The sequence below is a fragment of the Balaenoptera borealis genome (genome assembly GCF_965194805.1).
Source record: "Balaenoptera borealis genome assembly, chromosome: 3".
Classification (NCBI taxonomy): Eukaryota; Metazoa; Chordata; class Mammalia; order Artiodactyla; family Balaenopteridae; genus Balaenoptera; species Balaenoptera borealis.
Genome location: NC_138866.1, coordinates 32,199,165 through 32,220,695, shown reverse-complemented (window position 1 = coordinate 32,220,695; position 21,531 = coordinate 32,199,165). Strand labels below are relative to the sequence as shown.

Sequence of the window (21,531 nt, the reverse complement as noted above, 5' to 3'; positions counted from 1 at the left end):
GCCAGTTGCCGCGGCGCTCCGGGCCCGGCGCGCTTTAACGCAGCAGCCCTCGGTCGGGGCCGCCCCGCGTCTCCGCCGGCTGCGACGCGCCCCGACGACGCCCGGAGGCGCCCGCCGACGCCGACGCCCCGCAGCCTCCCGCCGCGCCCGCCCTCTCCCGGAGCCCCGCGCCCGTGCCGACCCCGGGGAGCGGGTGGGCCCGGCTGGGGCGGCCCCGCTGAAGCAGGATGTTCACGTCCAAGTCCAACTCGGTGTCGCCCTCGCCGTCTCTGGAGCAGGCTGACTCGGACGCGCTGGACATCAGCACCAAAGTGCAGCTCTATGGTGTGCTGTGGAAGCGGCCCTTCGGGAGGCCGTCGGCCAAGTGGTCCCGACGGTGAGTGCCCCTGCCGCGCCCGGTGAGGGCCGCCGGGGGAGGGAGCCAGGGCCGAAGGACCCCCTACCAAACCCTTCATTACCGTCCTACCTCTGCCTTCCTTTGTGACCTTGGCCTCGCCCCATTTCACTCTACGCTGGCTCCTCCTGGAAGATGTGGATCCCAGCCTGGGCTGGGTCATCTCAGCCCGAGGCTGGTCGAGCTGGGGTGGGACCACTGAGTTCTCTGCGGAATGGATTTAAGTCGGGTTGGGGAGAGTGGGTGTGGGCTGAAGAGATCGTGGCCGTGGTAGGAGCCCAGCTGGGTCAGATTGGGCCATACACTGCTGCGGAGGAAGAAGCCCTGTCTCCAGCCAAAGATAGCCTCCTGGGAGCCCCACTGCGGTTCCAACATCTTCACAACTCCCCTGCTCCAGGCTTCTAGAAGTGCACTTAAGCTGGGACGTAGGTGTCCTACATCCCACCCCCCACTTCCGCCTGCCCCCAACTGGTACATACACTGAGAGAGCTTCTGAAAGGCACCGGCCAGGAGAAGGAAGAAGGGCCTAGAAGGTCTGTGCCCACCCCTGGAGGAGTGATGCTGGGAACCCCTCCAACTGTCCCTTGAAATGCATATATTTCAAGGGAGATGGTGCAGAGACTGAGGAAAGTGGGGGAAAGGATGGACTGGTCCTGTTAGAAGGATGGATCCCTTGGAAGGGGTGGTTGGCAAGGTCAGAGCAGCCTGGGTCTTTCAGCATCAGCTTCCTGGTCCCAACTCAGAGGCCACACTCCCCAGACATCAGTAGCTACTTTCCACTCATAAATGAACCTGGAAGGTATTGGAGGAAGGGAGAGTTCACAGCCCTGAATTTGCAGGAAGCTCCCAATGCTGGTTTCAGGAGCAATGGGACACCTTCTGGACAGCTTTCACCTTCAAGGCCATCTCAGTTCTGAGGTTTGCTATGGAATGGCCTAGTGAACTCAGACCCTGATCGGCCCCTCCCTGGAGGCATGATCCTGCCCAGGAAACTAGGATTGTATCTAGATGCCCCTTCCCAACCCACACTATGAGTCTGCCCCTGAGCAGGGCGGGGGGGACTTCATATGTTCCCAGGAACACAGTTCACGGAGACATGGTAGTGGTTGGTTCTGATGAATAATTTAATATGTCTGCAAGACCACAGAACAAATGGAGCTGTAGATGGTGTTTCACATTTTACGTACCTGGTTTCGCATACTTTTGTTAGTTCTGCTGTATTTCACTCTAGGGTTTAATGGAATGTAGGCTCCTTGAGTTCCTCCAAAGTTCAACTTATCTCTGATCCCCTGAAAGGAGGCCTGGGGCAGCATGGAGAGCATCTTGTGAGGGGTTTCCAAGGCTGTGCTGTCTGAGCTGCAGTTCCCGAGCGCCAGGAGCAAGCTTGTCTCTACCAGGGCACCCGAGTGGTGGTGGGAAGGCTGCTTATAAATTTAAGAACCATTAGCAGAGTGCCCCATCACCACTTCTACCTCAGCTGCTCCAGGCAGCCCACACTCCTCCACTGCGTCTGGCTGCTGTCCTTGGTATTACCTCCGGACATCCAAGATGTCTCTTTCCAGGCATTTTCACCTGATTGCATCCCTAGTAAATGCTAGGGGTCTGCAACCCTCAGGTTCTGTCCCCTAGCCCCCCTCACCCACAGGTGTGGGGACCTGGCCCCTACAGCTACAGTTGATTCCAGGGCTGGGAGGTGTTGGGGACAAAAGCTCCCAGCTAAAAGCACAGTGATGGAGCCAAGGGGGCCTTGGAGAGCTGTAGTGCCCCCACCCCAAGAATCTCCACCAGTAACCCCTACAGCCACTCAGAAACCATCCAATCCAAGTCAGAACAGCATACATGCCCTGCAAAGTCAGGCCCTCCAGCCCCCTTCCAAGGAGACTGTCACTTCTGTTCCCTTCCTTTGTGGGAATTCTGGAGTTGCCACTGTGAAAAGACTCCCCTTCCCCTGGGACTCAGGAAAGAACTAACATTCCCCCTGCCCACCCTAGGCCTCTGTCCATGTTCACAGTTCTGAGAACACACCAGATACACACACACACACACACACACACACACATGATTTCGCCTTGGATCAGCAACAGTCAGCCAGAGAGGGTCTGGGATGGGGGAGGCATGATGCTAAGCTTAGCTCCCTTTCAATGCCCAGCAGGGGCCCCTGGGTCCCAGTTCCCCATTTGTGAAGTGGAGTCTCTGGCCTCCAGCTAATTAGCAGCCGCAGAAAGGCCTGGGAAGGGGCAGCTCAGGCCCGCCACTGCAGAGCCTTGCCATTAGGGCGATCGATGCCCTGGGAGGGGGACAGCTAAGAGGAGGGGCCCTGGAAAGGCTCCCGAGCCACATAAATAACGAACGGGCAGGATGAAAGCGGCTGTAGCCAGCTGGGTTCTGTAAAACCTCTTCCGCTCAGGGTCTGTTTCAGGGCTGTGCCTCCAGCTCCTGGTGCCCCAGCAGTCCTGCCCTTCCCAGGGTGGGAAGGTGCCTTTGAGCTGAAGGGTCAGCTTTTTTCCCATGAACAACAAAAAGAGAAAGGGATCAAAAACATTCCTTAGCAGAGATAAGAGGATCTGGACGAGGTGTCTAGAGGGCAAGGTGGATGATTCTGTCCTCCCCGTAACCTGTGAGCAGTGGAGATGCGGGTGCTGAGAGACAAGGAGGAAGGGAGTAGAGCATCTCTGCCTTGGCTGGTGTCAGCCCCGTGGTAGGGCTGGTCCAGCAGACAGGCCAGCTCTCTCTCAGGGCTTCATACCTTCCCTGGCACTCCAGTCCCTCTCCCAAATCCCCCCCAACACCTCCCAAGGCTGGAGCCCCTGATGAGGCGGGCCCAGCCCATTCCTTCCTGCAGCAGAAGCGTCTACACTCCCGTCCCTCCTCCGCCAGCCCCCCAGGTGCAAGGTGACCAGTGGGCCCTGAGCTCAGCCCAGCAGCAGCTCACTCTTGTGGAACATTGGCGGGTCCTGCCTCAGGGAGCTGAGACTCGGGGTGTCCACTAAGTGCCAGGGAAACCATGGAGACAGTGGCCTAATTTCCCAAATCTCAGGCCACAACCTGCGCAGGTGTGGAAAGATGATCTGTGCAGTTGGTGGTCATCATACCAAAAAGACTTGGGGAGACTTTCTTCACACAGAAATTTGGGTTCGGGAGTTTCATCTTTGGCTCTGAGCACCGCTTCCTAAAGGTGACACTGTGATACTGAGCTGTCGCAAAGGGCTGAGGGGAAGAGCTAGCATATCACCTCCATGCACTAGGCTGTGCCTCACGCTAGTGACACTGGGATTTGGTCTCACTTTCTGGCTCACGTAGCGTTTCTCACAGCTGACTGGGAGGTGTCCCCCCCAGCACAGCTGCAGCATTTCTGCTTGTTCTATCCCAGCTGGGGGTTGCCTGCAGGCCCCTCTTTTTATAATCAACTTGTGTTCTCCAAACTTCTTTTAGAAGGACGGCATTTGGTGGTAGGCAGTGGCTAGGTGGCGGCTGAGGGATCTCCGCAGATCCCTCTGTCCATCGCACCCTGCCCCTTCTGAGGTGGTGGCATCGAGGTTACACTGAGTCCTTAGCTTAAGGAGATGGGTACACTCTCCGGATCGCAGCACAGCTGTAAAATGAAATTAACACCCATTATTTCAGGCTTCACTGCGGTCCTGTGATGATTTGCCTGCACCAAAGTTAAATGAGTTGGTTGTGCAAACAAGGCACACTTCTTCCTTTCCCCGTGCTCCCAAGGAGCTGGCGTTAGAGGCTGTTGATGGCCTGTTTGAAAATGGGGGCCAGAACTCAAGCAAGAACCCTTTCAGGCAATTCAACTTCCTTATGTCCAAGACTTGGAAATATAAAGCTGTTTCTTTTGAGAGCAGCTGTGGCCATGGTGGCAGGTGAACCCATGCTTAGAGGCAGGACCTCTGACTTCCAGTCCCAGCTCTGCCGGTGACCAGCCACATGACTCAGGCCGAGGCATGGCTGTGTCACATCTCACTGGCTGGCAGTGTCTCATCCACAGAATGGAAATGGATCAAATTGTGGCTTTTAACCTCTGTTCCATGATGATTCTACAAGTGCCTCGACTCCACCACAGGGGGGTGGGGAGAGAAGGCGGGGCTCCAAGGCCCCCTCCCACTTCACCCAGTGCCTCTGCACTGTTATCTGCTTGACCTAGTAAGCTTGTCTTTGCTATGTTGTTTGAAGAATCCTGCTCACATTTTTTGGAGCCCCTTGGACTTGATGATCTCTGCATAAACCCTAACTTGTCATCACCCATGTATCAGTACTTCACAGGCAGGATTCCTCCTGTCCTGTCATCTCAGACCTAGAGCCAGGCAAGTGGCAGAGGCCAGGATGAGCATCCCCTGAGCATACAAGGCCACCCGGACAGAATGAAAAGGGACACGCACTGAGGGCTGTGTCATTTCTACCTTCCTTCTGCCACTTCTGAAAGGGACACTTCTGATAAGCTGTCCTTCCCCGGCTCTAGGGTTTACCTGGCTTCAAACCCCACACCCCCGTTCTCAGTGCCTGAGGGGCTCAGGGACGGGGGAGCCTGTGTGCTGGTTCTGTTCTGGACGTTTGTGCCCAGGGAAGAAGGGACAGCCAGGCTGGGTATCCCGCCTTCCCGTGAAATGTAACCCATGGGCAGCTCGCATGTCCGCTGGGCTCTGGCTGCCCTCTTGAGAGGGAGATGTTTGGCGCAAGGTCTCATCCCACAGGAAGACTTGAGGAAGTGTAAAGCCTGCACAGGGTTTCTGCTAATCCCCGAGGGTCTCTAAACTCTTGTTTCCTTGTTTGTGTATGAATTGGCTGCCCAGTGTAGATGCTTCTTGCACTAGCAGATATGGACCCCGGCTCATTCCTCCGTCTTCGCGCCCATCCCCCTGCCACACAGTTGCACCAGCCTCCACACAAGGTCTTTGGGGGTCTAGTAGACTGTGCTGAGGGGAAGGTTTGGCAAAGAGCAGGGTGGAGGAGGCATTTAAATCCCAGAGGTGCAAGCACCTAGTTGAGGGTCAGCTCCCTAGTTTCTCGAGCTTTCCAGGCACCGCATCTCACTACCATCAGAGCTGGGATTGTTCACTGCTATCTCTTGACCCTGTAGGACCCAGGCTCTTGCATCTTCCCTGCATCATCTCTCCTCTGCATTCTCCCATCACCCCTCCTCCCCACCGCCCTCCAGGATTTCCCCCAACTCCAAGTTTCTCTCACTCTGTGATGCAAAGCCCTTTCCAGCCCGTATGCCCACACTTGGCTTTTGCATCTCCAAACATTAAGGAACTCTGCAGAGTAGATGGGCCTTTCTTTGCGAGGACCCACCCAGCCTAGAAGGTACCTGTGGGTCTAAGTAACATTTTTCCCCTCACTTTCAGCTGGATTGACTTACAGTGAGGCCTATGTTAGCTATCAAGCTCTGCTTGAGCCCTTGTCACCTTCAGAGCACTGAGGAGGGGAGTAAAGGTGGAGGCATAGCTTAGGAAGGTTCGCTAGTTCAGCTTGGATTGCACCTGTGTCCACCCTGTCACCTAAGCTAGTGTCCTGGCTCTCATGTCATCCCAGACTCTGCTCTCCCAACTCTTGTCTATTCAACAAGCCCTGCTGATTCCTATCAGCAATAACCAATAACTCTGTTATAACGAATAACTCTAATCTGTGCCTTTGCCCGGGTGTGGAGCCCTCAAAGCCACCGTCTCCATGTCTACAACTGCAATTTGACCTCACAAGTGCCCTGTTTGAAACCCACTGGCAGCTCCCCTCATCTGCAAGAAGCAGCCCCACCTTCTCACAAGGACCACACGCCCCACCCTGGTCTGGTCCCCACTTCTCTCTTTGACCTCGACTCACCCCGTACTCTCCCTCCCCCCACACCACTGCCCACCCCTTTGGCACTTACCTGCCAGTAATGCCAGACATATTCCGATAACCTCAAACACACTATTCGTTGCATCTGCTGTTCCTTCTGTCTGGAATGCATCTCCCCTTTCCTCTTCCTCTCAGTTTCCTAGATACTCCTATTCATTCTTCCAAACCCTGCTCAGTTGTCACCTCCTCTCACTTGCCACTCCCTTGGCTGGACACCCAAACCATTTGTTCCTCACTGGTCTGTACTCTTCCGGTGTCTCATACAAACTTACAATGTCACAGGGTACCCTGGTGCTTTGTAATGATCCCAGCTCCCCACTTACCAGCTGTGTAACCTGGGGCATGTTACTTAACCTCTCTCTTCTCCACTTACCTCATCTAGCTCACGTGAAGAGTGAGTAGTTAACAAACATTCTGATGTTACTAAAACAGTGCCTGGCACAAACGAGGAGCTTGATAAGCATTGAGTAGTTCTCAAATTATTGATTTATACAACTCTTGCTCCTGCATTTGCTCCCTGAGGGCAGGAAATCATCAAGCCCCAGGGCCCAGGCTGTACCAGGTGATTCATTCACGCTGACCTTAGCCGGCCAGGAGCTTACAGTCACTTTGCAGAGAGAAGCTCTAAGAAGACAAACAACAATGCCAGGTCTGAAGCGATGAGGAGAGACAAGTGCAGTGATGAGGAGGTCAGGCATCAGGGAGCACAGCAGTTGAGAACCTGAGCTCTGTCAGCATGTTGTTACCCAACCAGGTTTGTTTGCCCGACGCACAACAAGCCAAGCACTGAGCCGCCCAGGTTTACAGCAGAGAAAAGTTTTATTCACAAGGCAGCCAAGTGAGGAGACGGGAGAATAAATCTCAAATTCGTCTCCCCGAAGGCGAGGAGCTTGGGGTATTTATGGTATAAACAAGCAGGGTGGTGTGAGGCGTGGGGAGAGGTGATTGGAGGGAAGGAGGTGAGGGAATTGGTGTTCTGCGCAGGCGTATCTGAGTTACAGACTTCTTCATGGGACGCATGTGCAAATTCCAGGTGAGTTTGGTATGAACCGTGGGGGAATTTGGGGCTGTGACGTCAAAAGGTCACCTATGGGACAAGCAAGTCTATTCTGTGCAGACTGGGATCCGCAGGGTTGGGTCCCTCCGGTTTCAGCAGGTTTCCAGCAGGTTTCGTTGTGTTACAAGCAGAGGGGTTTTAAAGAAGCCCTTCCCTTATCTGCTGTTCTGTAAGACAGGCTCAAGAGTTTGTTAGTCACCAGTTTCTGTTATGGGTTTTTAACCCTATGGGGCACAGTTTCAGTTCTCCCTATCTTTTGATCCAGTTCCTCAATCTTGAGGGAAGAGGCCTACTTTCTGCTGTTAAGGGGCGAAGGCCTACAGAGGATTTGAGGAATGGAATTGTTTTGCATTTGATTGCAAATATGGGACCAAAGCTTTGGGTCTGGGTCTTTTTTTTTTTTTGGCGGGGGTTGGGGGGGTGGTGGTCTGGGTCTTTATGTTGAATGATCATCCTATGGATTAGAACTTGGGGCTTAAGGATGCGTGGCAAAGAGCAAGTACAGAGTTTTAGCAAGAAGGAGTATAAGTCCTGGCAAGCACACAAAAAAGGACGGTTTAAGTAATCCCTCAAATATAGACCTTATTCCTGATGGGATCCATAAGAAGATATTTCCCAAGAGATCGAATCCAGGTCCTCGTGATGACCCTTGTTGGAGCCAAGTTGTCTAATTTTCTCTCAGTAGGTTTTAACTTCCAATGTGGTATTAACATATACATAGCAGGAGCTACCGGCCACTACACACATGCCCCTTTCTCTGCTGCAAACCTCGGCCTCTGCGCGTCAGGCAAACGAACCTGGTTCAGTAACAGGCAGACAGAGCTGAGTTCCCAGTTTGCCCTTTGCTAGTTGCTGAATCTTTCTGTGCCTCAGTTTCCTGACCAGTGAAATGGAAAAACAAACACCCCCATCTCTTAGAATTGTTATGAGAGATTTAAATGAGATAATGTCAATAAAACACTTAGAAAAATGAGTGTCTTGGTACCTCATAAATGCTCCTTAATCTAGAGGTGAAAATACTTAAATTCCTTAAAACCAGAGAGAAGAGGCAGCCAGGGTAGACGCTGACCCCCCCAGACACAGACTCACGCACGCTCTCTGGGCTTCACCACAGCACAGTGGGCTGGACGGGGAGGCCCTGAGGGCTAGGGCTGGAGACGGAGCTTCGCCCAGGACTGAAGTTGGCCTGGATAGAGGGGTGGGCCTTGGACAGGAGGGAGGGGCAAATGCAGGAGAGTGCTGTGTGTTTGGAGGACAGCGAGCTGGCCAGCTGGGCTGGAGCCAAGAGCTCCCGCCAGTAGGAGCTTTTGTGAACACAAATGGGAAAGGAGGTCAGGGGAGGCTGCGGCAGACATTGAACCTAATAATAATAAATAAAATAGTAGTAATAAAAGTAAACACTTAAGGAATATTTACCATGTGTCTCACAATGTTTGAAGTCTTTATGTGAACAAACTCATTTCATTATCCTGACAACCCTAAGAGATGTACGTACTATTATTATCCTCAAGTTACTCCTGGGGACCTGAGACCTAGAGAGATCAGGGGACTTGCCCTGGTCACACTGCTGGTAAGTGACAGAGCTCTGACCCTTGGCTACCCCAGCCTTAACACCTACTGCCTTTGGCCCATGTTTCCTGCCCAGGTGCTGGCACGAAGACCAGAGCAGCTCCCAAGACAGTGTGGTGTGGGTGTAGAAGCAGGGGCTGTTGTCTTTGGGTTCCAGTCCCAGCTCCACCTCTGCCTTGGCTGTGTGACCTTGCATGTGTTACTGCACCTCTAAGCCTCAGTTTCCTCATCTGTAAAATGGGAACAAAAAGCCCTACCTTCCAGGATCGTTCCATGGATCAAATACTGATACGTACGTTCTGCATGGAAGCCAGTACATGAGAACAGCTAAGTAATCAGTGACTATCTCCGGCCCTTACTCAGCCAGCCCAACTCTGCAGGGCCCAGAAGGAGGCGGCCTCTGGCTTGCAGTCAGAATGAGAGGCCTGGAAGTAAGGGGACTTCGGAGAAAGGGGCAGGAAGAGGAAGTGTCCTTCTGTGCAGGGGCACTCAGGCCCTGGGCCCCCACCTGCTGAGGTGAAGCTGAGAGTCATCAGCTGGAGCAGCGGGCAGGCACTGAGGCGGGGTTATAAGCAAAGCCAGCCCTTTGGGTCCTCGAAGGGTGCTTGCCAAATATGCCCTTTCTTGGGCCATCCTCTTCCTTGCCAGCCAGGGAGTCGCCCTCCTCTTCCAGGTCCGTGCCGGCTCCCCTCCCTGTGACCCTCACCCCTACTCAAACCAAACCGAAAGGCAGCTGCAACAGGGCCAGTCTTGGCATGCATGGCTCATGGGCCCTTCACAACCCCTGCAGCCATGGGGGCCCTGAGGCCTGCTGAAGTCTGGCTGGCGTGGAACAAAGGCTACCCTGGACATCTGTCTTCCCCTGCCTCTCTATGCCCTCCTTCAGAGGGCAAGGGGAGGAGGGCCGTGACATCTGGGGACACATCCTGTGTGGCAGACAAGTGCAGAGGACTTTATGTGCCTTTATCCACCGGATCCTTTCTTGCCCCTCTTGTGGCCACTAATGGATCCCCGTGCCTCCCCCCCTCCCCGAAACTCCCCACCAACAATCTGTTCTCAGCCCAGCAGCCAGGCTGAACCTTTTGCAGTGTGAGTCAGATCATGTCACCCCTCTCAAAACCCTCAGTGGCTGTTCCTCTTAGAGGAAAAACCAGCCTCTAACAACTAGCAGTCTGACTTTCAGCAGGTTGTGTCACCTTTCTGCTTCATTTCTGCCCATAGAAATACAGACACCTGCCTCACAGGATAATAGTGAGTATTAAATGAATTAACAGCGGTAACTGCTTGGAATAAGGCATGGCTTGGGATAAGTGCTAAGTAAACATTAGATTTATCATTAATGTTATTACAGTAGCCAACAGGCTCTTACACAATCTGCTTTCTACCTAGCTCCCTCTGCTGCAGCCATGCTGCAGCCTCAGTTCCTTCCAGAGCCAGGCACACTTCCAACCCCAGGGCCTTTGCACCTGCAGTTCCTCTGCCTGGAACACTAACCTCTCCACAAATATTACCTTCAGGCTCTTCCTGACCATTCTGTTTAATATCAAAACCTCCCCGACTCACCCCTCACCCCATGACTTACCCTGCTTTATTTTCCTCCATAGCATTTATCGACGTCTAGTACATGGCATTTCTTTCTTACTTATTTACCATCTGCCTTCCCACTACACACACTCACTCAAGTATAATCTCTATGGGGACAGATATTTGCATGTCTCTTGTCCACAACTCTATCCCCAACACCCAGAACATTGCCTGGCATAGGTGGGAGTGCAGCGATTCTTTGCTGAATCAATGAATGTATCTTCCTGGCAGCCCCAAGAGACAGATATTTGCACCCTCATTTTATAGAGGAGCTTTGAAGGACAGACTCAGTGAGGCTGGGAGCTTGCTTGAGGCTGTGGCTTGAGGGATGGAGATTGGTTGCTTCCAGAGCCCCATTCTCTCCCTGCCCGTGTGTCTAGTGACCTTCAGCCTGCCACCCGCACTCGTCCCTGACACAGTGCTTTGCTCTGAGTGAAGAGGGTGCTCCAGAAGTATCGGGGAGGCACGAAGCTATTTATCTTACTCAGCTCAGGCAGATACCACAGACTGAGTGAACAGTCAAACTGTTAAACCCTTCTGCTAAACAACAGAAATTTATTTTCTCGCTGTTCTTGGAGGCTGGAAGTCTGAGATCGGGTGCTGACATAGGCAGGTTCTGGTAAGGACCCTCTTCCTGGCTTGCAGACGGCTGCCTTCTCACTTTGTTCTCAAGTGGCAGAGTGGGAGAGCACATGCTTCCTCCTGGAAGGCCACAGTCACGTTGGATTATGGCCCTATTTCTCGACCTCATTTAACCTTAATTACCGCCCAAAGACCCTGTCTCCAGATACAGTCACATTGGGGGTTAGGGCTTCAACATATGAATCTGGGGGAACACAGTTCAGTCCATAGCAGTATTTCAGAAGCCATTGAAAAGGGAGGAGAAGGGTCCCCAGGAGGCGGCTGCCTCCCGTTTTCCTGTGGGTAATGGGACCATGGGAATGCGTCACTCAGCCCTGTCCCGGGTCTTCTGTGAATTGGCGGAGTGATGAGCACAATCTCATTTGATCCTCATGATAACCAGACGAGGTCGGCGTTATCACCCTCATCCTGCAGGTGAATACACTGACGCTCAGAGAGGTGAGCTTACTCGCCCAAGGCCCCGCAGCTGAGAAGTGGCAGGTCTGTGTTCTTAACTACTCTGTGAATTTCCCTTGCAACTGTCTGGGGACATCTCTCTCATCCCACAGGACTGAGGGACCATGGCCCGCCCTCTAGGAGCCCAGTGTCCCCTCCAGACAAGATGAGCACACAGAGTGTGGCTATGGAGTGCCAAGTGCCAAGTGCATGGCCAGTCAGGAGGTGCAGGGGGAGCTCCGACGGCAGTGTGGGCTGGGCTGGGCTGGTCACCAAGGGTGAGGCAGTTTCAGCCAGATGGAGAGAGAGGGTGGGCACTCCTGGGAGAGCTGCACAATCTCCTTCGCAGGATCATGCAAAACATAGTAAGGCAATGAGCTCAGTGCTCGCCTGGAGCAGAGAGGCTGAAGGGCAGAAGTGGTGGGAAAGCCAGGAAGGTGGGCAGGGGTCAGGTGTTGGGGGGCTCAGGAGGTGCCTGCAGTTCTGAAGAGGGTGGTATTCGTGTGTTCTTCGTCCACTGGGGGAAGAGTTGGCATTAGCAGGATGTCACCTCTGAGGTCCACAGCTCCCCTCAGTATCTGGCTGGGCAGAGAGGGTCGGTGCAAATAAAGAACATGGCTGGGGTGAGGCGCACAGCAGAGGACAGAGCTGAGCTCCTTTCCTAGGGGAGGTGAGACGGCAGCTGTCAGCCATCCCAGCGACCCTCCCGCTGTAGCTGTGGCCTCAGGAAGGGTCCCATGGCTGGTGGCACCTTCAGAGATTCGCCAGCAACTTTTCAAGCCCCTCCCAAGAGGGTGTGCCCAACCAGTGATGTGCTGATAAATATTTAACAACTGGCTCTCTTGGGAGTGGCGTGGGGTGGAGCACTGCTTTGTAGCATTTGGTGATTTTCATGGTGTAAATACTCACAGTATGACTGATATCAGCTACCAATACAGTGTCACTGAACACAGAGCCGGCGAGAGTTGTGCTGTTGGCTGTCATGAGCCCATCTGAGCACTGTTTCTGGCTCCCCCACAAGTCCCATGGCTCCAACAGTGACATTAGCAGGGGCCCTGGGAGGAAGGAGCCAGCCACTCTGAGTGTCCCAGAGCCTCGGGGCTCTCAGTTCCAACTGGATCTTCCCCAGGAGGGCACCTGGTGTCTTATCCTAGTCAGCTCCAAGCACTAGTCCTGTGAGAGTCCCCAGGGTGGGTCCAGTGCTCCACCTGTGGGCATCAAAGTCAGAAAGCACCAAGGGCCCAGAGATGCTAAGTTAGACCCAAATCCCAGAAGGAGGCTGTGGGGCAGCTGAGCCCAAAGGCAACGCAGGTGTCACATGTAGGCGGCAGGCCTGGCCTCACCAGCCTGGTACCCACATCCCATCTGATTGCCAGTCTTCAGGACCACTTGTCAAAAGACCCACCTTGGGATCCTGTGTCTTCTTGCCCTCCTTCTGCCTCTCCTGGGGTAGACCCTAAGGGACCAAGGTGATGGCTCACGGGGCTGAAAGTACCTGAGGGGAAGGACCACAGATACCCTGGAGCCAGTTGTGGAAGCCACTGAAGGCCACTTGTGCCCACTTCCACTGGTGCAAGGGTTGGGCTGCCTGGTGGTGGGTGACTGACCAGCTGAGGCCTTTGCCCGGATGTGGCACATGAGTTGGTGATGATGAGTCTGAGCTGGTGTCCCCAAGGGCTCCCCATGTGAGTGTGGGACCCTCAAGGTCACTCTTGTCGTCCCGAGAAACCTCACCCTTTCTCTCCTGGTTGCCCCTCCTTCCCCACCACCTGCTATAGGTTTTTCATCATCAAAGAGAGCTTTCTTCTTTACTACTCTGAGAGTGAAAAAAAGAGCTTTGAAACCAATAAATACTTCAATATACATCCTAAGGTGAGGGGGCCTCTCCCCAGGGCCACAGCGGGGGAGGGCCCAGTGGGGACAATGGGGGCTGGTATCCTCTGAGGGTAGGGTACCATCTGTTGTCCTGCTCTGGTCTAACAGGGAGTCTGGAAAACAAGTCCTTCTGGGGGCACAAGCCACCCTGGCCCCCTCCTGGCCTGGGTCCCCGCCCTCCAGTGCCCCCTCTGGGAAAGTTCTGGTCTGGCTTCCTCTCAGGCCCTGGGCAACACCTGGCTATGGCTGAGGGCTCCCAGAGGCCTTGAGTGACCTGGGCTGGGCGGGGGGGTGGGCGCCTCTTCTGATTCTTTCTCAGGGTGTCATCCCTCTGGGGGGCTGCCTGGTGGAGGCTAAGGAAGAGCCCAGCATGCCCTACGCCATGAAAATCTCCCACCAGGATTTCCACGTGAGTAAGGCTCTCCCCTTGGCCTGGGCTCAGCAGGGGCAGAGCAGCTTCTCTGGGACCCCAGGCTCCCTAGGGGCAACCCCTCCAGTGGGCTGGCCTGGGAAGAGTGTCAGTGACTTGGGGATGTCGGGTGGGAGAGCAGAACAGGGCCTGCAGAGGCCTGGCCGTGGCCTCCGTGGTCCTCAAGGTGGCCTCCTCTCAGGCACAGCCATGGCTCCTCTTCCTGGCAGGGGAACATCTTGCTGGCTGCCGAGTCGGAGTTTGAGCAGACCCAGTGGCTGGAGATGCTGCAGGAGTCTGGGAAGGTGTAAGTGCGCACGAGCAGGAGGGGTCAGCCTGAGGGTCCAGAAGGGGAAAGGGTGTGGGCTGTGCCGACCCTGGTCTCCCTGCCTCTCTGCTGGGATCCCGGTGGGCACTGAGCACCCTAGGAGAGGGCAGGGTGGGGAGGACAAGGGCTGTGGGAGCTGGTTATTTTGGGGAGAGGAGACAGACCAGGTTTCGAGCATCTTCGGGGGGTCTCCTAAGTGAGCTTTGACCAAAGTGAGTTTGCTTGTCTAGCGTCACAGGTGGCAGACGTGGACACCGTTTGTCTCCAACTCTCAGGAGCAAATCCAGCATCGCTAGGAGGATTTGGCTGCCTCCTGACACCCGTCTCACCTCCCCAGGCCCATAATTAACCCTAGCTCAGACCAGAGCTGGTGCTTTGTACATCAGAGTCCAGATCACAGAAACCTCCAGCCCAGCATTATCCATTTGCGCACGAACCCCTGTCCCGGCACCTGCCTATTCATGCTGGGTCGTGCTTTTACTTCCACAAATAATGCTGAGTGCCTGCCCTGTGCCAGGCCTTGTGCCAGGTGGCGGGCATTCAATGGTGTAGAAAGCAGCCCAGGAAGCAATCTCTTCCCTGCTCCCAAAGTTCTGTTGGCCCAGCGCACGGTGGCCCACTTTGCAGCCTGGGCCGGCCTCCGGGGACTGTAGCTGATCGATGCTGGTGGCGTGCCCAGAGCCGCAGGTGCCGCGGTGAATGCGAGCTGGGATTCTGGAGGAGAAAGAATGGCGCGTACACGCCATGCACATTCTCTTTCTCCTCCACCCTTCTGTTTTAACGATTTTGTGTTTCTTCCTCTTCTCTCCTGTCCCATCTGCCCTCCCGCCCCAGGACTTGGAAGAATGCCCAGCTGGGAGAAGCCATGATCAAAAGCCTAGAGGCCCAGGGGCTGCAGCTGGCCAAGGAGAAGCAGGAGTATTTAGGTTGGCTGAGGGATGGGCTGGAAACTGAGGCTCCCTGACGGTAGCATTTCAGGGCCGGGGGCTGCAGCCCAGGGCTTGATGCAGGACTGAGAGAGCGTGTCTTGGGTGGGGCTTAGCAGGCTATGAAGAGCCAGAGACTGGCTCGGAGCCTGGAGGGCTCTATGGCGTGATACATGTCCTCTGGGCCAGCAGGACAGGAGGCAGGAGAGCATGGTGGTTAGGAGCCTGGCCTCTGGACCCAGCTTTGTCATTTATCCATCAGCTGTGTGTATCTTTAGGCAGCTCAGCCTAAGTTTCAGTTTTTTCATCCTTAAAATGGAGACATTTTTGTTCCTAGCTTTTAGAGGTGGTATGAGAGTCAGGTTAAATAAGAAAATGCCTGGAATCACTTGTGTCAGGCATGCAGTAAGGGTCCCACAAGTGGAGTTGATGTTATCCTGCCCAGGGCCCCAAAGGTCTGGACTTGGTCCCAGTTCTGACCCCCAGCCCACTTTAAGGTTCTAGGCCCCTGTGTTCCTGACTGGCTGGTAGGCACGCTCTGTTTGAGAAAGAAGAAGGTGAGCCTGGGAGGTCGTTCCTTTACCTGGGACCCTCTCCCCTGCTTAGACAAGTGGGGCCCCAGCACTGGTCCCCCTCTGCCTGCTCCAGACACCCTCTGCCCCCAGGACCTGCCCCGCCTCACTAGCCAGACACCAGCACAGAGGTTAACAGCACCCCGGGGGTGCAGAGACCCACTTGAGCTTCCAAAGCTGAGCTGCCATTGTCTTATGAATGCACAAAGCAGAGACAGTGCTGGGACAGGAGTGTAGCAGCTCAGGCCAGCATGGGGCTTCCATCCCTGGGAGCTGCCCCACCCCCTCTGTCTGGCCTGGGCACGGCAGTGCCGACCTCTTCCGTGGGGGGAGCTGGGGGTGATGGAGGTGATCGCAGGCACTGACCCCTCAGGACTGGATCTGGAGTGAGCTTTTCGTGAGTGTGTGTGCTTGCTTTGGCAGACAAACTGATGGAAGAGACTGAAGAACTCTGCCTTCAGAGGGAGCAGAGAGAGGTAGGGGCACGTCGAGGCTGCTCCCCGCCGCCTCCCGCTCTGTGGGCCCTTTCACAGCCACAGTGTACTGGCTTGTGTTCCTGGCATTAGGGAGTGGTGTAGGGGAGATGGGCACCCAGACAACTTGCTGGGAAATCAGACAGGCGGGGCAGGGAGGCCAATGAGATGACAGTGCTCGGGACTTGCTGTTGCTTCTTGGCAAGAAGTGTATTTCTCCTTGCCAGTCCCGGGGGAGGAAAATAAAAAGGGTGGGTGATCACTTTCTAGAGAAAGAGCCATTCAAAAATTTTATAAGCTGTGTCAGGAGGTAATGAGCTGCTGGTCACTGGTGATATTCACAGGAGGCCGCGGTGGCCTTTCTCATCCATAGCGGGGCTTCTGGCACCATAAAGGTGATTGATTGGGTTGGATGATATCAGAGGTTCCTTCATCCTCTAAATGTCAACATACAAGTTCTAAGGAGGCCAAGCATTGGCTGGGGGCAGGCTGTGGCGTGGAGACCCTTGCCTCATTTGAAGACGGGGGCTGCTGAAGTCCATGCCGTTTGGGATCTCCATGCAGCATTGGGCCTTGCCTGTTCTGAGAAATCATGACCACCCCTGAAGGGCAGGGTAGGGTAGTGGTTAGCGGTGCTGACTTGGAGTCAGGCTGCCTGTGTCTGGAATGGACCTTCACTGCTTCTGGCTGTGTGACCTTGGGCAAGTTACCTAACATCTCTGAACATTAATAGTCTCATGTGAAAAATGGGGATAATAATAGAACCCATCTTATCAGGGACGTTTTGAGGATTCAGTGAGGTGTTACATAGAAAGTGCTTAGCACATAGTACGTGCTTAATGAACATCTACGTTTGTTAGTGTTACGAACATTAATTAGCCCATCCTGCACTTGAACTGCCTGAGCCCCAAGCCCCAGAGTGGCATACCCTGAGGTGCCTGCAGAGGGAGGGCCTGATTTGGTCCACTTCTCTTTGCCTGGTGCCTGTTCCTTGTCTCCCCCAGGCAAGTCCAGGGCTGGGCCCATCAGCCTGGGCTCAGTGCCTGCCTCTCTTGACTTGACTCTTGCAAACTCCTCACCCTTTCCAACCACCCGTCACTGGGCTCGGAAACGGGCCCGACAGTCAAGAAGCATCATGGCCCTGTAGCACCGCAAACACTCCCGGGGCCTGGCAGAGCCCCTGGCTCAGGATGGGTGCATGATAAATGTTGTGGAATGACTCGATGAATGAATATTTTTGATTCTTATAATTTTACATTACATCTTGATTTTAATCCAGTAGGACAATCCACCCTCATTTTTCTTCTTCCAAAAATTTATCAGATATTCTTGTCCAATTTTTCTTCCAGCTGGACTTCAGTATTATTTTGTCAATTACAAAACAAACAAACAAACAAACAACCCAAACCCAAAGAAAATCTATTGAGGATTTGTATTAGGATTGCATGGATCTGAGGATTGGCATCATGACGGCATTGAGCCTTCTCCCCCTCAGCAGTGTGTGGGCCTCTGGGTCCGGGCTGTCATCTGGGTTCTTCCCACATTAGAATTTTGGCATTTTCTTCCTACAGTTCTGTACATTTTGAAAAGTGAGACTTCTGGTGGATTGTCAGCAACTTAAAAGCAGGTAATTTAGGAAGCCAGGGGATGGGATGGAGTGACAGACACAGCCGCTGGCAGAGAGAGACAGACTTATCCATCAGAGAGACTAAATCTGGGACAGCAGTCAGCCCGAGGAAAATTTAGACACTCTATCTAGGTCTTTAGCCAGGAAATGAGGCCAGCAGAGACCCACTGCTCACAGACATTGCTTAAAGCCATAGCACGCTGAAGGAAGGAGACCTGCCAGCTGTGAACTTCCTGGGTTTTGGGTACAAAACATGAGCAAGACTCACTTGGGTCCAGCTTGGGTCCACCTTGGTGAAGGCTGCTCTGGGCTGGCAGGAGGGAGAGGATGCGCTCAGGTTCTCATTCCAGTGTCAGCTGTGTGCTCTAGATTGGGAATAGAACTCACTGAGTCATTCTGTCAAGGGTTTTCCTTCCTTAACTTGTTCATCTACATTATGGATCCACCTGCCCCCTTCACCTTTCCCATCTCCACTCCAGGTCACAGAGATGGTCTTGGAGTACCTTGCTTGGGCCACTTAGAAAGGCATTTGGTACAACGGCCCAGTGAGAAGTTGAAGATTCTCTGGTCTCTAAGAGGCAGTCTGGTTTAAAAGGAGACTCAGGGTCTGGTACCAATCTATCACTGACTGTGTGACCTTGGACAAATTCGGCTCTGTGATGCTCCAGTAAGAGCGATGGCTGTGCCTGGCTAGCTCCCAGGTTGCTGAGGGGCTCAGTGAAATAGAAGGCAGGGAGTGCTTTGTGGACCGGTAAGGCCTGTGCAGATACGCACTGTGTGATGGTGCAGCTCTGACACCCTCCACTTGGCAGAAAGGGCGGGGAACTCTTGGGGTACGAGCTGAGAGTTCAAAGGGAGCCATCCTGGGCTCTTCTGCCCTGGGGTCAGAAGACAATGCCGTTCCTTGGGTGCAGGTCCCTCAGGTGTCCCTGGCTCCCTTATCATCGCTCTTATCCCCTGGAGGAGGGCAGCCTGCCTACCTTCCCTTTTCTGGTTGAACTGTGAGAGCTCAGCCTTACATGTGGGCAGGCACACGGGAAACCAGAAATGCCCAGGGCCAGTCAGGCAGGGTTCCTGCCATGCGGGGTGCTCCCAGTCAGAGGTCAGACTCTTGGAGCTGGAAAGGACTGCCCCTTTCAAGGTGAGGCTCTCTGCCGACCTCCCTGATGGATGCTGATCCTGATTCTGGCATGGGCAGCTCACTACCTCCGGAGGTATCCTTTGCATTATTGCTCCACTATTTGGAAGCTCTTCCTTCCATGGAGCTGGAATTTGCCGTCTAGTGCCTTCTTTCCAACCTCATACTTTGGCAGCTTAAGTCAGGTGCAAGAGTCAGAAGCACAAGCATGATGTGGTGGAGAAAGTCTTCAGCTGCAGGGGGTCTTAGCTGACCTCAGTCATGGCAGCGGTGCCTCAGACACTCATGCCGTCTTGGGCTGCATGAACAGGAAGTTCTGGCTGCTTCAGCTTTACAGGTTGTGTGTTCCACTCCAATCAGCATTCTTAGGCTCCACCTGGACATCAGCTTCATTTAAGAATCATCCAGATGAAATGGAAGGTGGAAAGGAAGGGAGCAACCAGGAAGGAGATTTTCTTTCTTTTTCCTCTTTAATATAGAACTTTAACCCCTAATGGTAGAAATCGTGCTCTTTGTAGAAAATTTGGAAAACATGAAGAAGAAAACATACTTTATCCTTAACCCCACAACTGATAGGTAATTACTGTCAACTTTTTTTCTTTTTTTAATTTATTTTATTTATTTAGTTTTGGCTGTGTTGAGCCTTCGTTGCTGCACACGGGCTTTCTCTAGTTGCGTCGAGCGGGGGCTGCTCTTCGTTGCGGTGCGCGGGCTTCTCACTGTGGTGGCTTCCCTTGTTGCGGAGTACGGGCTCTAGGCCCGCGGGCTTCTGTAGTTGTGGCTTGCGGGCTCTAGAGCGCAGGCTCAGTAGTTGTGGCTCGCGGGCTTTAGAGCGCAGGCTCAGTAGTTGGGGCTCGCGGGCTCTAGAGTGCAGGCTCAGTAGTTGTGGCGCACGGGCTTAGTTGCTCCGCAGCATGTGGAAGCTTCCTGGACCAGGGCTCGAACCCGTGTCCCCTGCATTGACAGGTGGATTCCTAACCACTGCGCCACCAGGGAAGCCCCTACTGTCAACCTTTTGGTGTTTTTCCTTGGTCTTTTATCGTATATAATATTCTTATATATATCTTAAACATAATAGGATCATATCAGATATTCAGTTTTATGGCCTTTTTCATGATACCTTTCATTTTACCTTCATTAACACTACCTTCAGCAGTTTTCCATGTCATTGAACATTCTTTGAAAACATTAGTTTTAGTGACCCCAGGGTCACTAATCGGACTCTTCCCTTTCCTTCGGGTTTTATTCCTTCTCTGATTCTCCTCAAAGCCAAGGGCAACTTCGCCCTACAGGCAGCCCCACTCCCTGGTGGGGTTTCCATTATCCTTGAGAACAAAGCCCCTGGGTGAAGAATGAGGGCGTAATTTGGAGCTAGAAGATGAGAGAGAAAGTGGATCTAGAAATAATATCCTCCCACAGCGTAAAATGTGGAAGAACAAAACAGTTGTCACAAAATGCTTCTAACCACCCTTCGCTTGAAGTGCACCCCTCAATACCACCTGCCACCGAACCCCTGGAAAACAGAACCCCGGGGGGCACCTGCTTGCTGGGAAAACACTTGAGCTCGCCGGCAATGCTGAAGGGCCTGGTCTGGTTCCCTGGGCCAGCTTGCCCTGGGCTTTCTGCCTATCCTCTTCCCTCGGGGGTGAGTCAGGGGAGGCTGCAGCCACCTGTGCTCATTGTTTCCCGGATGCCTTGAGGAAAAAGGCTTTACTCTCTGACTCTGGGATTGGGAATAGCTTTCCTTTGCCACTTCTAACAGATGCCACTCCAGGGATCTTTAATGGAAATATACACACACATGTTTCCCTCCAGGGCTTGGGGGCCAGCCAACATGCCTTAGGGTGTGAGTGACTGGAGTTGCCCAGTGGAGCAGACATCTAGAATTATCATCACATCCTGCCGCAGGAAATAATGTTGGGATCATTTCTAAACCCTAGCTCAGCATGCTAAGTGTGTTCTTGTTTTGTTTTGTTTTATTATTTATTTATTTATTTTTGAAATTTTTATTGTAGTATGGTTGATTTACAATGTTATGTTAGTTTCAGGTGTACAGCAAAGTGATTCATTTCTATACACACACACACACACACACACACACACACACATGTATGTATATATATTCTAAGTGTGTTTTAAGTGAGCCCAGTTCATCACAGATCTCGGTTTCGCTGAGATTGTGTGTCCCTGAATGGGACCAGGGCTCCTCAGGGCTTAATTCCAAGTCTGGTGCAGACTGTGCTGAACCCCAGAGGGTCCCCTGGGTTAGAGTGGGGCTTCCTGACCTCAGGAGCCCTTTGCTGCCTGTGACTCTTTTCTTCCTCTCTGATTCTCTTTAGGAGCTTGAGCGCCTGAACCAGGTGCTGGAGGCCGAGAAGCAGCAGTTTGAGGAGGTGGTACAGGAGCTGAAGATGGAGCAGGAGCAGATCAAGAGGTGGTGGTGGTGCCTGGGGGCGGGGGGCGGGGGGAAGGTGAACCCAGGCTAGGACACGTGGGACCCATGTTTCCCGTTAGGCTGGAGAGGCCTCCCCCCAGGAGACCATCACTGCTTGATGACTTGGTTTGGATCTGTCCTCCCAATGCTCCGGGCCTTGGGGTGTGCCCAGAAAAAGCTGTAGACCCCACACCAATGGGCCACTTCTGCACCCTGGAGCATGAGGC

General features: G+C 53.6%; 1 protein-coding gene across 3 annotated transcripts in view; it reads left to right on the top strand.

The window, feature by feature from the left end:
- Positions 1–141: 141 nt before the first annotated feature.
- PLEKHD1 (pleckstrin homology and coiled-coil domain containing D1) overlaps positions 142–21,531 on the top strand; it is a 29,405-nt gene continuing 8,015 nt past the window's right edge. The window contains exons 1-8 of one of the 3 annotated variants that reach the window (XM_082384398.1): positions 313–376; positions 8,938–9,534; positions 13,301–13,394; positions 13,717–13,806; positions 14,037–14,113; positions 14,969–15,060; positions 16,056–16,108; positions 21,210–21,304. In XM_082384398.1, the coding sequence (XP_082240524.1) occupies positions 9,476–9,534; positions 13,301–13,394; positions 13,717–13,806; positions 14,037–14,113; positions 14,969–15,060; positions 16,056–16,108; positions 21,210–21,304 (560 nt within the window). In that variant the 5' untranslated portion in view covers positions 313–376; positions 8,938–9,475. Of the gene's footprint in view, positions 377–8,937; positions 9,535–13,300; positions 13,395–13,716; positions 13,807–14,036; positions 14,114–14,968; positions 15,061–16,055; positions 16,109–21,209; positions 21,305–21,531 lie in introns of all 3 variants that reach the window. The other 2 variants (XM_082384399.1, XM_082384397.1) reach the window with 2 other exon arrangements.